At 39.6% G+C, this 17,434-nt stretch overlaps 1 protein-coding gene across 2 annotated transcripts in view; it reads left to right on the forward strand.

Moving 5' to 3' along the window:
- LOC101287263 (teneurin-3) overlaps positions 1-17,434 on the forward strand; it is a 188,336-nt gene that overhangs the window by 122,079 nt on the left and 48,823 nt on the right. The window contains exons 12-17 of one of the 2 annotated variants that reach the window (XM_033407828.2): positions 679-798; positions 1,598-1,859; positions 5,315-5,582; positions 7,184-7,327; positions 11,260-11,509; positions 12,187-12,207. In XM_033407828.2, the coding sequence (XP_033263719.2) occupies positions 679-798; positions 1,598-1,859; positions 5,315-5,582; positions 7,184-7,327; positions 11,260-11,509; positions 12,187-12,207 (1,065 nt within the window). The remainder of the gene's footprint in view (positions 1-678; positions 799-1,597; positions 1,860-5,314; positions 5,583-7,183; positions 7,328-11,259; positions 11,510-12,186; positions 12,208-17,434) is intronic. The other variant, XM_049704146.1, reaches the window with a different exon arrangement.

A 17,434-nucleotide genomic window follows, 5' to 3' on the forward strand; every position in this document is an offset into this window, starting at 1 on the left:
CTTTTTTTTAAGCTGAGCTCACTAAATAATATAAATTATGAAATAATGTAATGGAACTGCTAACGGCATGGCAGTAAGATTGCATAAGCTGTTGGACTGGTGCTTTGCAGAGCAGTGATGACCCGAAAATAAACCAGTAAGGGAAAGCAGGTGTCTTGTGTCTCACTGAGCAAAAGAAGATGATTTACACCAGAACTCCTGGTTCTGCAGCAGTTTAATAGCATTAATGCAGTTAGACCCAGCAGTTGATTAAAAGTTGTTTCACAAATGTTCCTTATTGCCTGCTTAAATCTTGTACTTTTTGGTCCCTGTAGATTTCCCAATTGCCTTGGAATTAATTGCAAAGTATACTTTCCTTCATGCAAGCACCAGGTATATGACATGAAAAAACTGCAGCTTATAATTTTAAAACTTCATCTCTAAATTATTGGTCTTGATAACTCTCCAAAATCCAGATTGCAATGAATTAAAACCCCTGGTAAACACCAGACATTTCGAGAATGTGGATTACAATGAATTAGAAGGAACATTGTCTTGGGAGTATTTCAGGTCTGGTTTCTGTGAATACAAGTGCATGCAATAGTGTTATTTTATCCTTAGATTGAATTATCTCTACATCATGATAATGTTGGCCTGAAGAGACAAATGTTCATTCTAGTTCTTCTACTTTTCCCACAGCCTTGCATCCGTCATCAGAGGCCAAGTACTAACTGCTGATGGAACGCCACTTATTGGAGTGAATGTCTCATTTTTCCATTACCCAGAATATGGATATACTATTACCCGCCAGGATGGAATGTAAGTTAATCCCAACACCCTGTCTCTGTTTGAAGTATTTTAAGTATAAAAACTAGGCATGCTTGGGCTTCCCTGGTGGCGCAGTGGTTGAGAGTCCGCCTCCCGATGCAGAGGACACGGGTTCGTGCCCCGGTCTGGGAAGATCCCACATGCCGCAGAGCGGCTGGACCCGTGAGCCATGGCCGCTGAGCCTGTGCGTCTGGAGCCTGTGCGCCACAACGGGAGAGGCCACAACAGTGAGAGGGCCGCGTACCGCAAAAAAAAATAATAATAAAAACTAGGCATGCTTGTGTCACCCATTATGTTTTATTGTCCCTTCTAATATGGAAATGCAACAACTTTTAGACTCCAGAAATCTGTGACAGTATACATGGTGGCAGAAATTTAAAGTTATATACTCAGATAGGTCTTTAAAAGTTGATTTCATTTCCTAAGGCATAATAATAGTGTTGTGGTTTTATAGGAGAATGTTCTTCGTCTTAGAAGATTCATGTTAAAATATTTGAAAGTGAGATTTTGTAATATCTACAACTTACGCTCAGATGGTTCTGGAAAAGGAGTAGATAGGTAGATAGATAAAGCAAATTTGGAAAAATGTTAATAAATTAGTAAATCTAAGTTAAGGGCGTATGGATGGTCATTGTATAATTCTTTTAATATTCCTTTAGATTTGAAACTATTTCATATAAACGTTGGGAGAAGAAGTTTTTCTTTATAAAGCATATTGATCTGGGGAGGTGAGTGACTGGAGTTGCATGAGATCCAGATAATTCATTAAGCATGTCTTGTTTTTTCTTAGGTTTGACTTGGTGGCGAATGGCGGGGCTTCTCTAACTTTGGTATTTGAACGATCCCCGTTCCTCACTCAGTATCATACTGTGTGGATTCCATGGAATGTCTTTTATGTGATGGATACCCTAGTCATGAAGAAAGAGGAGAATGACATTCCCAGCTGTGATCTAAGTGGCTTCGTGAGGCCGAATCCTATCATTGTGTCGTCACCTTTATCCACCTTTTTTAGATCTTCTCCTGAAGACAGTCCCATTATTCCCGAGACACAGGTAGGATATTCTAGCAGGCATTGCTTTTATATAAACCATTTGCAGATCATGGGGTTTCCAAAGAATGTTTTTACAGGATTACAGAATTCCAGTGCTATCCTAAATAATTCTATAGAATGACATATAGAATGTGGTATGTGTATGTACAAGGATAGGTATTTCTATAGTAAGATATCTAGTTATTCCTTAAAGATCTATTAAAAATACTTTTTCCTCAAGCTATATCTGTATCTTGTATTAATTGTAGCCAAATGGGAAAACAGCTTAAGCTCGACAGCTAATAATGTCTTTGCTCGTGTATTCATTCATTGGAAAAAGGTTTTAGTGCCTGTACCTGACCTCCTAACTGACACTGTACCAAGTGCTACTGTACATGGTCATTACTCTCAATATTTTACTGCTTAATGATTATTGTAAGCCATTCTACATGTGATAAAGATTTGAATGAAGAACTATGGAAGTTCAAAAGAGAGGTCAGTTCCTAAGGAAGCCGAGGAAAACATCACTGAAGAGGCTGGCCTTCAAAGGGGGGAAAGGATATTCCAGATAGAAGAAAATGTGTGAGCAATAGCATGGTGGTAAAAACAAATGCTGTTGTATAAAAACTGGTGAGCAATTTAAAGGTGGAGGACACTCATGGGGAAAGACTGGGGCCAGATAATGAATGGCCCAGAAATACCATACAATGGATACCTTGAATTCTTTAGATGACATGGAACCAGGGGGCCAATGTAGATTTTTCAGCATTTCTCTAATGCTAACTCAAGTGACAAAATGCATAAAATAATAGAAGGAGACAGATCAGTGAACAGAATAGTATTCACTGTACTTCCATACAGACCCAGCACCCCGAGGCAGAGGGCCCGCCAATCATACTGGTTGTGGAAATGAAGAAGAGGGAATGGATTAGACAGATTTGGAGGTAGAGCTGGGAGGACGTGGTTTCCGCGTGTTTAACCAAGTCAAGGATGGAGCTCACAGATCAGGCAGCTGGCGAAAATCGGCTTAATGGTTGGTTTTTCCACTCGGGCTGGATTTACTTTTCCCACTAATGCAAAAAATATGGTCAAATTAAATTACCAGGAGAAACACATTTTAATGAACTAAATTGCAGATATTTGTTCCAGGGAAATAGGCTAATGATGACAAAGACAGTAATCAGTTATTAAAATTAGGAATAACACACGATATTTTGAAATACAGAAGTAACTCCTAAAAGACCACAGAAATATATATTCATGAAAGACTGCCTTACCTATGGAAAACCTATCAAATTTATGTGAAATTATTTTGGAAATAAGTTATATGCCTGAGGTTTCAATCACTTATATTTTCAGGGCCATTGAAGAGTCACAAAATCTATTTTTCAAACTAACCCACTGGTATTTCACCCCAGTGATATAGAACAGCGAGTTCTGTTCAGATGATTCACCCTGTACCCTACAGTCCTACAAAAGTACTGTCGATCTTAAACGTAAGGGTGTCCCTAAGTCTAATAGAGCTCTAGAAAGTTTCTGTATCTTCATAAACTATTTTGCTTAAGACAGTCTGTGTCTGAATTCAGTCAGCATGGCTGGTAAGGAAAATGCCAACTGTAATAAACTGGTGTGTCTATTACAGCATAGCAATGCCTTCTTCATCTGCCAGATTGCATCACATCCCGCTTCCTGCCAACACTGACTCACAGGCCGAATGGAAGTTTGTTTAGCCCCTTCTTTTGTTCTACTTCCAACTGTGTGATTGTTTATATTGAAAGTGACAGCTATACCCTCAGTAGCATGGGTTCTACTTAAGTTATTAAAATTTGTATGACAGGGCTTCCCTGGTGGTGCAGTGGTTGGGAGTCCACCTGCCAATGCAGGGGACATGGGTTCGAGCCCTGGTCCGGGAAGATCCCACATGCCACGGAGCAACTAAGCCTGTGCGCCGCAACTACTGAGCCTGCGCTCTAGAGCCCGCAAGCCACAACTACTGAGCCTGTGCTCTAGAGCCCACGAACCACAACTACTGAGCCCATGAACCACAACTACTGAGCCCACGTGACACAACTACTGAAGCCGTGTGCCTAGAGCCCGTGCTCCGCAACAAGAGAAGCCACCACAATGAGAAGCCCGCGCACTGCAACGAAGAGCAGCCCCCGCTCGCCGCAACTAGAGAAAGCCCGCGTGCAGCAACGAAGACCAAACACAGCCAAAAATAAATAAATTTAAAAAAAAATTTGTATGACAGATATACATCATTCCTAACCGTTTCACGTGAGAGGAACTGGAAGGAGGAGAAACACTACTGAACACTGAATCGCTATTCTAAGATTTTTCTAAGCGAAAAAGTAGTCCTTTAAGTCTGAATAATGAATATTCATAGAGCAGTATGAGGCAGGCTTTGAGAATGCTATTTAATTCTTAGTAGAGAAAGTGGTGAGTTCCTGGGGTAGGTTCTTAAACATAGATAGTCTTGCACTTCACAGTAGATGTCGTAAGCCTAGGAAGAGCTATTATTATTAAACAAACTAATAGCATCGCTAGTAAGTAGAATCTGAATTGTTTGGATAGATTTTATACACAATGTAACATAAATTTTTCAAAACATTTAAATAATGTTTTGGCATAATATATTTTGCATATGTCAGGATAAATTTGTTGGCATTCGTTGACCAAGGCACAGCGATGCGCACACTGTGGGGTTAAGACTTTGATTTTTTAAATTTGTAAAGGAGATGATTCTTATGCAGGTAATTATGTTAACTTTTTACACTCGTTTCAATTCAAAAAGTATATAGGGAGTGTCTTTTGCGTGCATTCAACAACACATTAGTTGTTCTCTGGGGGAAAATTTACGCAACTTGAAACTATTAGTTCATGTACCATCATATCAAAAATCAGCGGTGAGTTGAAGCTCAGTGTTTAACTAATTATGAGTATGTGCTATTACCTTCCAACATGAATATGGAATTTGCTACAATTTAACCCAAATGAATTGGTCTGTTTTGCTATCATTCCTGCCTTTAAGAGTAGGTTTAATCCCTGAATGAGCCAGCTGGCGTGGTCCAGATCTTTGGCCTGGACCACATTGCTGTGCTGAGCTAACCGTCTTACAAATGTCTGCTCTAATTCTTCAGGGCCATAGGCGTGAAAGTTGGGTTAGTGAGAATCCACAGTGACTATAAACTAACGAGTCATTGCATGTCAGCCTGCTGGAGCAGTCACAGTATTTCCTGTATGAGGAGTAGCACCTGAGCTGTGATTAACTCAGAATAAATGACAAGAAGCTTTTAGGAGAAGAAAAATTGGGCTGGCAGAGGAGTTATTTTTAATTATTGAATAAGATAACATCTCAAATGCGTGTTTATGATTAGTGACTCTTCAGGGTCTTATTTTAGTTGCTTGGCTCCATTCTTTTCAATGCATTTTACCTAATAGTCGTACATGATCACCGTTTGCTTTCTCCAACCCTAGGTACTCCATGAAGAAACCACAATTCCAGGAACAGATTTGAAACTTTCCTACCTGAGTTCCAGAGCTGCCGGATATAAGTCAGTACTTAAGATCACCATGACCCAGTCCGTTATCCCATTTAATTTAATGAAGGTTCATCTGATGGTAGCTGTAGTAGGAAGACTCTTTCAAAAGTGGTTTCCTGCCTCACCGAACTTGGCCTATACTTTTATATGGGATAAAACAGATGCTTATAATCAAAAGGTCTATGGTCTATCTGAAGCTGTTGGTAAGTCCCATGTAAATATATATTCTGAACTGAAAACATTGTCTTGAAGTCAGAACTAACATAAAATGCATTTTGTGACATGTGAAAATCCATGGATAAGCAGAGAGGAAGACAGTAAGGTTGCCTAGGAAAGTGATAAGCTGGTTTGTTTAGACCTACCATGGGGAAGAGGAATGTACTCCATATGATGAAAAGGAGAAAGCATCCATTTTTCTGGCTGAAATTATATCTTAGAAGAATGTTCTGAATGAGATTTCAGCTGCCATATCCTTTTTTTCATGTTTTTTTCCTTATTGTGTCCCTTCCTTTTTTCGTTTCTTTTTTTCCTTTATAATTTTATAATTATAATTATATAATTATATAATACAAATATAATTATAATTATATTTATATTTATTATAATTATCCTTTTTTTTTTTTTTTTTTCCTGGTACGCGGGCCTCTCACTGCTGTGGCCTCTCCTGTTGCGGAGCACAGGCTCCGGACACACAGGCTCAGCGGCCATGGCTCACAGGCCCAGCCGCTCCGCGGCATGTGGGATCTTCCCGGACCGGGGCATGAACCCGTGTCCCCTGCATCGTCAGGCGGACTCTCAGCCACTGCGCCACCAGGGAAGCCCTTTCCTTATCCTTTTTCTAAAATATTTTCAGTATCTAACAGCTAGTGTAGTTTCAACTCATAATGATATTTTAACATGACATCAGACAACATTTGTGTCCAAAAATTATTCCAGCTCTTCTGACTGGAAGAAATAGTCAACTCAGTGGAATGATATTCTTAAAACATCAAGCTAGTTGTTTCACTGCATGACTGGACAATGCAATCAAAGTTTGACCTGTTGAGGTATGCATAGTGTAGCTCCAGGCTCAGGCTCAGAACATCAAAAACTAAAGGAAAACATGTGTTTTGTTCTATTAGCTGTTACCTGAAAATATAGTAGACATTTTATTCTGAAATTAATATATAATTTGCACTGGAATTAGTTCAAATCAGTCAGATAATTGCCACTTCTCCCTTCACTTTGTTCTAAATTTTAAAACCCACGTTTCATTGTGAACTGTGAAGTTTTCCATTTGTAATTTGTTCGTATTAATTTACTGCTAGTTTTATTGCTCGTTCCTGATAACATGTGAATATGGTGTCATAACCTGGCTATCTTTTTGCTATATTGAACCTTACTTATAAATATTTTCCATAACTTAATACTCTTGGAAACTAAACATCACTAATTATTCAGATAGCAAACATTATATTTAGTTGTTATCATCTGATCAGCATTTGGGGCTGATTTATCGGATCTAATGATTCGCCCAGTTGCCTGATCTGAACTTCATTTTGTGCTGTGAACCCCTTGTGATAAGTGGGAAAAAATACTACTTTTCTATTAAGTCTGTACAAAAATAATATTTGGAGATCATTTTTTAGAAAAACACCTTTTATGTGATCAAATCTTCTCATATAATAATAGACTCTGCTCACAAATAAGTGGAAATACAGTCTCAGAGCACATCAGTGAAAAAAGCAGTTTTATCAAAATAATAAAATAAATTCCATTTCTGCCTGTGGTTGGGAAGATGAACTGTGATTTGTTTTGATTCTAGTGTCGGTTGGGTATGAATATGAGTCGTGTCTGGACCTGACTTTGTGGGAGAAAAGGACCGCCATATTGCAAGGCTACGAATTAGATGCTTCCAACATGGGCGGTTGGACATTAAATAAACATCACGTATTGGACGTTCAGAATGGTAAGATCTTGTTCACAGATAATATTACTCACCTTCAAATTGATTAAACTGCAGCAATATTTTATCCCATGCATGCTGTAGGATCAGAATTAGTAGGGGGAGAAAAGTGTATTTTCAAAGACTATAAAAGCCTAAAGTGGGAACTACATAATACACGTCACAATGTTCATATGCTCGCCACCAACATAGTTTTCCCAGGAAGTCAGTGAGTTGATCCAAAGTGCTTTAGGGAGGTTTACGAAAAATGAAGGGAGGGGGATTTTTTTTAAGTAAAAAAAAATAAAATGCCAAGTGACTTTACCAAAATGTTTCTAGTAGATCTTAATCCTTAAATAATTAGTCTGTTCTCAGTATCTAGATTATTTTTCAGTTCTTCTTAGACTGTATTTGAGGGAAAAAACTTCTCCCACTCAAATTGGGTTACGTATACTGTCATTTGACTTTGCAAGTAATCTAGAAAAAAAAGCAAGCATCAAGAGTATTATGTGTTGTAGACCTTATAAGCAAATATGCTCTGGAAAACATGCCAGATCTCACGAACCAAAAGAGATCAATTATTTGCAAAATGTGACCAGCTTCATCTCACAAAGAATATTATTTACATTAAACAAATTCTGTTGTCTTCGCTCTGTTTCTAACATTTTACCCACATGCTGGCTACATCTCAGATAATGTATAGGTGCTTTGCTAGAAAGACAGAATCCTACGGTAACTTGCTCTCACCTCCTATCCTGAACCATATACCATGCTAGTAACTCTCTGCCCTTCTCTTACAAATAGCCAGAGAAGAAGAGTTCAGTCTTGTCGAAATAATCTAGCTTTTCTCTTAGCAGAGGTTTCTGAGGTTCAGAATGCCGAATTGAGCATGCAATACAACTAAATATTTAACTATGATTAATGGCCGCTTTTTCAGACTAATGTTGCTTTGATATTGATTCCTTTTGTAAAAAAAAAAAAAAAGTGTGTCGGAGTTGGAGAGGATACATTTTAAACTTTCCAAACGTGCTAAATCTAAAACAGTTTCCAGGCCAGTGCTTGAAAATGCTGGGCCTCACCTCCAGAAGAGAATCATACTGAGCGAATCAGTAGTAAGAAAAAGACAAAACAGAAAGACCCTTTGCACCTTTCCTAGTTTATAGCAGTGCTAAGCTCTCCTTCCTTTCCGGCTGTGTCCTGGACATCAGGTTTTAGTTCACTTTGCACCTCAGAAGGTTGGGAGCAGAGCCGAAAACTAGTGCCACGTGCAGCACATGTTTTGGAGACGTGGGGCGTCCCAACCCCAGAGGATGCTCTCTATGCCCTCTCTGGTCATCAGCAGTGTCTGAAGCCTGCTACATCAGTCACACAAGGTTTAACCACGTCTTTCAAAATGCAAAGCCATGTGCCTGCCATGCTAGTAGCGGCTCTCAATTAAATTCTCTACAATTATATTTCACATGGTTTGACATTTTGCTATATTCCTCCAGTTCTTTACCAACAAAATGGGAGGAAAAACCTCTCCACATGCATTTTAGTTGTTATGAGAACATGGGGTAAAGTTCATAACCAGTTCGCCACAGGATTTCACCAAGAGATTATGAACGAGTAAGAAGAGTACAAGCAAAGAACTTGAGGAAAGCCCGTACCTGATACTCAACACTCAGTGTCATATTCGGGAGGATTAAGAAATGCATAGATATTCTGCGTGTGGATATATATAGTAAAAATACATACAGTCTCCCAGACTGTGGGCTGTTGGCTGTGTTGGGTCTTCGTTTCTGTGCGTGGGCTTTCTCTAGTTGCGGCGAGCGGGGTCCACTCTTCATCATGGTGCGCGGGCCGCTCACTGTCACGGCCTCTCTTGTTGCGGAGCACAGGCTCCAGATGCACAGGCTCGGTAGTTGTGGCTCATGGGCCCAGCCGCTCCGCGGCATGTGGGATCTTCCCAGACCAGGGCTCGAACCCGTGTCCCCTGCATTGGCAGGCAGACTCTCAACCACTGCGCCACCAGGGAAGCCCTTAATTTTTATTAAGATATCAGGTCAGATGTAAAAACTGGGCCACGCCAAATTCTGTCCTCCAAAAAACTGGTTATAAATTATAAAATAGATATTATTTTAAAATGCAAGCTAACCTAATTCACAGAGAACTGATTGTGATTTCAGATTTTATCCAAGAGCAGTTTGACAAGTAGTGGCTTTTCAAAGTGACGTGTGTCTAATTGAGTAAACAAAGTGATTTGTAATCATGACAAGGTGGATGAGCTATGGAAATATATTAAGGAAGAAGAGAAGACAAAAATGTAGACAGTGACAGGTGTTTGTGCAGGCACCCTGGAACATGGAAATAAATATTCTCATGTTCATCTTGCTATTCTGTCATAATAGAGGAGAATCACGAAAGACCGATCGCTCTAAGAAATGAAGGAATAAGTCAGATGCAGTAGAGCAGTAGGCCGACTTTGTGGGACTGTCCTGATGAAAATTACAGAACTGGCTCTTCTAGGAAAGTATAGTCCCGTAATTGTCAAATAACGTAATCACAGAAAGGGAGATCTTAGGGCTCATTAATGTATTCTTTGAATATTCAAGGCAAAATGCCTTTCATCTGCTCTTATGATCCAGCCTTATTTAGATGATTTTCCCTGAATTTGAATAAACCTGTTTTATCAGTCCTGATTTCTTTGTGTAGATTGGCTATGATTATTACATCACCCAAATAGCAAAGCATTAAAAAAGGAATCCCAGAATTCACCTAAAATGTGCTGAGCTATGAGAGGAGCATCATCATTCTGCTTTCTTCTTCACTTTAAAATTATCCCAAAGTGGGAGGAAAAAACACTTTCTCAAGTTTCCTGTTTGTACTTTCATGGGATTGATTCTTCTAACAGTATATCTGTTAAAAAGTATAAACAACAGGTGTTTACAGAGAATAACACATTGAGAAGGATCTTGAATGCATATGGAACAATAACAGCTGACCATCCAGTTACATCAGAGCAAAATGGAACCAGTGATCTATGTATAAAAATGGTAAATGAATAAAGTTAGAATCTCCACTCAAATCCAGTTTCTAACTATGAAAATATTTATTTGGGATTTTCTCTCAGGTTTTCATTGCAGACCGAAGTAGAGCAGACTGGCATTTTGTCATGTCTAAAAGCCCAATTCACTTTACATTATAACTGCCCTTCCCAATTTTGTCATGTCTGAAATCTTGCATCGTTGCATGCACATGCATTCTCAGGGCAGGCTGAAGCGTAAGCAAGAAGGATACTCTTCAGCAGTATAGTAGTATGTTGGAGGTTTGATATATATTTCCTACCTCTGTTTCCTATAAAGTGTATTTAACTTTTTAAAAATCAGTGATAAACTCATAAAGAAGAAATTCATATTTACGGTGCCCATTTTTATTAGTTGGATTAATATAGAATGTTTTCGACATCATTTAACAATTAGGCAAACTTGCAGTTCCCTAAAGAACATTGTTTAGAGATGGTTCTCAAACTCGGTTGCACATTAAGAGCATCTGGAGAGTTTTAAAAAATCTCAGTGCCAAGGCTGCACCCCAAATCAATTAAATCAGCATCCCTCAGGGTGAGATCCCAGCATCAGTAGTTCTTACAGCTCCCCTGTCAGTTCCAATGTGTAGCCAAGTTTGAGAATCACTGATGTTGAGAATTTGGGTTTTTACGTTTTCTTGTTAGTCCTTTGTTTCTTCCACCAGACGTTCTTTAATCCGTAACAGACGGCATTTTTTGATGTATCCTCTGTATCTTGCCATATAATATCTTACACTAGGTAACTGAATGGAGTTCTTTCCAAAAGAACTTTAGATGACAGTTTTCCCAGTCCAACTCGAAAAGGCAGTGAATTGTGGTTTCTAGAGTGAACACGTTTGCTTTTCATCTCTGCTCCTTTCATCTTAAGAAAAATGTGTTTTCTCTCTTCTAGGTATACTGTACAAGGGAAACGGAGAAAACCAGTTTATCTCCCAGCAGCCTCCTGTCGTCAGCAGCATCATGGGCAACGGCCGGAGGCGCAGCATCTCGTGCCCAAGCTGCAATGGTCCAGCTGACGGGAATAAACTCTTGGCCCCAGTGGCGTTAGCCTGTGGGATCGACGGCAGCCTGTACGTGGGGGACTTCAACTACGTGCGGCGGATGCTCCCTTCCGGGAACGTGACGAGCGTCTTGGAACTGAGGTATGTCTCTGCGTAGCTCGGGACTTTGATCAGAGCTAAACATGCCTTTATTTAAAAAATGTTGAATCTAACGTACTGATTCATTTATTTAAACGTACCTTTCCAGTGTTTACAATTCTCCTTAGGAAGCAGTTAAATTCTTGGTTAAAGGTAAGAAAAGCCCAGCACGTATATGTTGTGCCATAAATGCATAGAAGACTATGAAGACACCCAGCGTGTAAGCGTCGCACTGTTCCAGTGAATTCTCTGTACTCCAATAAGCCATCTTTGGAATAACCTTATGATACAGGTTGTCACTCTTTTGTTTCACATGCGTTGAAATTAAGGCGTAAAATATTTTCCTACAGTATTGCGACATAATAGCAAACCAACTAAGCCTATAACTTTCAACTAGAATATTGGATCTTCAAGTTGGGTTAACCCATCAACCATAATGCCAATAGTTAAAGTAACAAATTGCTGGTTTTGCATTGTTCATTTAAGTGTGATTATCAAAATCATCCTATTCTGTAAGTTATTTGAGGAACCTTGGCCTACAAAATTCATTTCCAGTGTTATTTCTGCTTAAGTCAGCAATTTTCCATAAAATAATTAAAATCTCAGTATTCAACTCATGATATAGAAACCTTTTCTAACTATGCTTTTTTCTCCGCCTTTTTTTGTCTGCTTCCACCAAGAAATAAAGATTTTAGACATAGGTAAGCATCTTGCTTAAAAGTTATTGTATATTTTTGAATGTCCTTTTTACTTTTCAATGTGACTATCTGACATTGTTTTCTAAGAACATTTCATCATGAGAGAGGAAACTCAGTATCACAGAACATCTAAGGAATGAAAACTACTCAAATGAACTACTATTATACAACATCTTGCAGCTCCTATTGTGCAATTTATATTTTCAAGTTGGCTAACAAAGTAAATTCTGTCACAAAAAAATTAGTATAACGAACATCTCTATGTAACAACAACAAAAAAACTCTGTAAACTTCAGTTACTGACTCTGAGCCGTATAGAACAGAACATGTGAAGCACGGCTGGGAGAGTTCACGGAGAGTTGAGTTGACCAATAGCCAGGGCAGATTCTGCTTTATTGGGCCCAAAGCTTAATCAATTTGGGGGATTCTGTTTAAGAAAAAGAATCTAAAAATAGTTTACTTTGGCAAATTTTTAAAAACATAAGATCGCCTGAATACGCTGCCAGGGCCCTCATTGGTCTTGGAAGGAGCCCATACAAGCGAAGGGGCCCTAAAGGTTAAGCTTTCTTGACTTCCTGGTAAATTCATTGCTGCTGTAGTTAAAACTGTGTGTTTAAAACCCATTTATGTTTTCCTAAGTTGAGAGAATTACTAGATTTGAGTTTTAAGAAGTAGTGTCTCCACTGACATTATTATGGAAGAAAAGACTTTCCTCGAGGCTAAGAATGATTATAGTCGAAGCAAATATATAGGTTCAAAAGTTTTCCAGATTCTGTTTGCTCTGTACGCTTAGCTGAGAAGGTACGGGGCAAGCTTGTATAATATATGGACACTTTTGACTGAAAAACTTTCCTCAGGACAGCAAAAAAAAAAAAAGGGAGAAAAAAATATGTTCGCAAGTAAAGCTAGCCAAAAAAAGGAAGACATATTGGATACACTAAATGTAGTTTGGCCATTAAAATAACTAATAAAATGATATTAGATAGAAAAATTAGTGATAATTTATGTGAAGTCCTTGAGATGAATAAATCCACATGACTCAGTTAAACTGTTGTGTAGAGATTGACAACTAGGAAATTAAAAAGTTCTGCTGAAAGATGTGTAGCTGTCGCATATCGGTATGACCAGGCCTGGTCCTAAGACCTTTTCCTAAGCTCCCCCATTGATCTTATGCTACCAGCTAATAGCCCAGCCGCATGCAAAAACTAACACGGAATTTCTCCAGACATCTGAGCCTGCAAAGCTCTGCTTTTAGAAACCACAGCAGAATATCAAACTTTTTCTGGCCTTGCCTTCTTAGTAACTGTGGAGAAAAGAAGACAACCTGGTGTGTGCACCAACTAAATGCAAAAACACTGGAGGCAATACAGAAAGCCCATCAAAGCAGCCACCTTTTAACAAGCCGGCCTGTTCCATGCCAGGCACGGTGCCAGATACACGGTGCTGCAGACCCACATAACAGCCCTTCCGGGTTACACAGGAACTGACAGAGGCTCAAGGAGGTTGTGTATCTTCCCCAAGATACATAACTAAGAAATGGGGAGCAGAGATTTGAATGCCTCTAAAACGTGTGTTCTTTGCACTATGCCACACAGCCAGTTTTCATCTGTCCAAACGGCCAGGCTTCTATGGGCTAATGCCCTGGGTGTGGAAAAAGCTAGATTTATTTCACAATCATTTGACAAATTACCAAGAACTATCATCTCTCTGGGAAAAAAATCCATGAGGTTAGAGCTACCTTTTTTATCAACAGTACTTTATAAAACGAACTCATTACGTACTAACGCGTGCTGTTCGGCAGTGATACTCATTGTAACCCGTCTCTCATGATTCTCCCCTGTACGTTATCCTGGCTACGTGTGGGTGCTTGCATTTCCTGTATGCGCCATGCATGTAAAATAAACTGGTTTGGGTTTTAACTTGATTTCGTCTTTATTAAGTCAGTGTTAACTGATCGCTTACCATGTGCTGGGCTCTTGGACAAATTGTGAGACAAAGTCCATGCTCTCAGAACTCCCAATCTAGTAGGGGAAACAAGATGTGCATGTAATGGACTGAATCACATCATCAGTGTCGTTCTTTGACGCTTCATCACATCCGTGGCCTGTCCTGCGAGAGTAACTGTACAGGAAGGGATTCCTGGGAAATGGGAGCGTGGGTCGGAGGTTTCCCGGAAGGTGGGTATTTGCCGTAGCTCTAAGGTGAAGTCTGCTTACACAAAACAACCAGGAGGAAGGAGGGCAGTCATGAATAAACAGGGAGGAGCCCAATCTGACTACCTGTTGGATCTGTTTCTTTTACTTTAACCCTTGCTTTCCGTTGCTTTTGTTCACTGAAAGGATACTGTCTATACACAATGGCCTGCCCCGGGGAACCCTGCCGCTCTGCCTGAATGTTAAACCAAAGTGTCTTTGTTCAGGGGAACATCCGGACCCTGCCCACCTGCGGATGGCTGCAAGAAAGAAGAAATTAACACATCCCCTCCCCCAGGCTGGCCATTCCAGGGGATATTTCCAAAACTTGTGGCCTTTTTACTTTACTTCCTTATCTCCTCCCCGTCACTGTGCTATAAAAGAAACTGGCATCCAAAGCCCGATAAGATGGTTATTTGGGGACTGTAGCCTGCCACCTTCTCGGTCTGCGGCTTTCCGAATAAAGTGGTATCCCCTGCCTCAATACAGCATCTCCGATTTATTAGGCTGCCATGCGGCGAGCAGAGTGAGCTTGGACTCGGTAACAAAAGAATATAGAGTAAGTCAACTTACGTGCTCAAAAGAGACGAGCGGGACATGTTCTAAGAGAAGCCCGATCCACTTCAAAATTATAATTTTGATAATACCAAAATTACCATATTGGTAATAATGAGAGACACAGGTAGAAAGGCAGGTTAGGGTCAGAGAGCTCAGGGCCTTGGTAGCTCTAAGGAGTTCCTCTCCTGTCCTACAGGGTAACAGAGACAGTAGGGAACCATGGTCTGGTCTTGAACAAGATAGCGGCATCTCAAAGTGGCCTTTTAGGTGAATCTGGTATCAGTGTTCAGGATGACTTGAAGATCAGTTAGAAGGCTGTTACGTGAAACCACGAGATGCTACCTGAAATAGTCTGGCAAGTCATGAAGGCAATCAGCCAATAAAATAAAGGAAAGCAGAGGATGGACACACTGTGTATGGCTGATGAAAAAGAGGAAGATGTAGAAAATAACCAAGGCTTTTGAGTTCAAGTCATCAAACAGAGGACAAAATCATTGACAAAAATAGGGATTCCCTTCACTTAGTAACTAATTTATCAAAATTGACCTAAACAAAATGACGATATATCAGCTCATCGGAGCTTCTTCATTTAGCTTAAAAATTAAAATTCTTTTCAGGTGCTTCTTCCTAGTTACCTCCCTGTATCATCTTCCTTTCGCCAGATGATAGGATCCACCTGGATTTCTCCTTATCCCCACTTTCCTGGCTAGCATAAACGTCATGAAAGGCTTAGGAGTAGGTGATAGGAAGAAAAAGAAAACTATGTCTAAATCCATGAAAATGGACAGAGAAGTCGGTTGTTAATGATTAAGTAAAGTAGGAAAATGCACGCTTCTGCTCCTCTATGTGTGTTTCACGCCCTGTCAACAGTCTCATTAATTGGACTAATGGGGGGAAAGAATGAATAAAAATATTGAATAGTAAATATAAAAACAATAGTCTTAATATTTTAAAATTCAAAATATTCTGTCATACCAAATTTATTAAGTACTTGTCAGGATATTGTATCAAATCAAAGTCTCTAGCTATACTTTAATGAATAGTTATAAATACTACCGAACATATTAAACTTTTTACATAAATGGGAGCTTCTGAAATGCTTAGAAAATAAGTTTCTTTTATATATGCTAAACATTTCCTCTTACGATGTTTATAGTGTTAGTTTGCTAACAAACCCTTTTTGTAGGCAGTAAATTTTAGCTCACTCCTCTTCCAATGCTTTAAAATTCCAAAATAAAGGAAACTAAATTAATTAACTAATACCAGCCAAGGGGCATTTAAGCATGGAGGTCTAAAACTAAACTTTGTGAATTTTATATTGCCAATTAAAAGATCAAAGAAAGGGTCAATCACAGTTCTGTGAAATTGAACCGGTTAAAGTTTAGATACAAAACTATAAAATTTTGATTCAGCACTTCTCATTGACTTAATATTTAAAAATTAAGCAGGCCCAAAAATATCGCATCCCGAAACCCTGCTTGCAATAATATAAACAGTCTTTCATTAGCCAGAAAATCACAGTTTAATTTTATACATAAATGTAATTTATGCTTCTTCAGACACTCTGTGTTCCAAGTGCTGTGGTACAGTTTCCAGCTAAAAAGATTAAAAGTGCTAATGATATCTATTCTATAGCTTGTCCTTTGCAAATATTTCTCAAGTGTAAGAAGGTTGAATTATGACAAAATAAATGAGCAAATCTAGTCTGCATTTACCACCGGGTCTGTATCTAACTGAGGAAGATGCAGAGAAAACGGCTTGGTAGTTGTGATGATCTAGGCAGTTCAGGGTGAGTTAAGAATCAAGGCACAGTAATAGTAAAGGCTCTTCACTTGATCTCAGTTTCTTTGATTTTGCTGCTATTAGTCACAATCTCAATGTTATCATAAACCTTTCTGAAATGAAACTCCCAGTCAGTCACACAAGAAGGCTATTGTACTTCTGCTGAATAGAGATTTCCCCCCATTTCCTGCACCCCAGCTGCCAGCGGCTGACCGTTTGCAGTCATCATAGCCTCCCGTGTTCACAGATGTATTACTGATCTAAAAGCTCATCACCCGTTTGTACCACCATCCCAGCCTCTCCAGGGCTTTGGCTTTTCAGGAAGGCAGAAGGACAAGAACCGCTATCAGAAAACTCTGTGCTTAGATCAGGTGTCCTTGAATCCCAGACGCGTCGCACACGTGGCTCAGAGCTTCTTGCCACCAGCCTGGCAACTGCAAATTTCCAAACTCACTTGTCTTTTCTTTTAGAGTTTCAGTACAGATCCCTTCTTTCATTTAGGGAAGGCTGGGACCCAAGAAGCAGCTCTAGGTTGCCATAGCAAGCTGCCCTGCCGGCAGTGGATGTAGCTCTCGATTCCTGCTATTCTGTGGGGAGTATTTCCAGGAGCGAATTCTCTTCTCCAGGGCCACGTGCTCCTCCACATTTGTTCTTCTGGACAGTAGAGTTCTCTGCAAGATTAGAGCCTTCACTTGGTG

Source organism: Orcinus orca, chromosome 21 (assembly GCF_937001465.1).
Source record: "Orcinus orca chromosome 21, mOrcOrc1.1, whole genome shotgun sequence".
NCBI lineage: Eukaryota > Metazoa > Chordata > Mammalia > Artiodactyla > Delphinidae > Orcinus > Orcinus orca.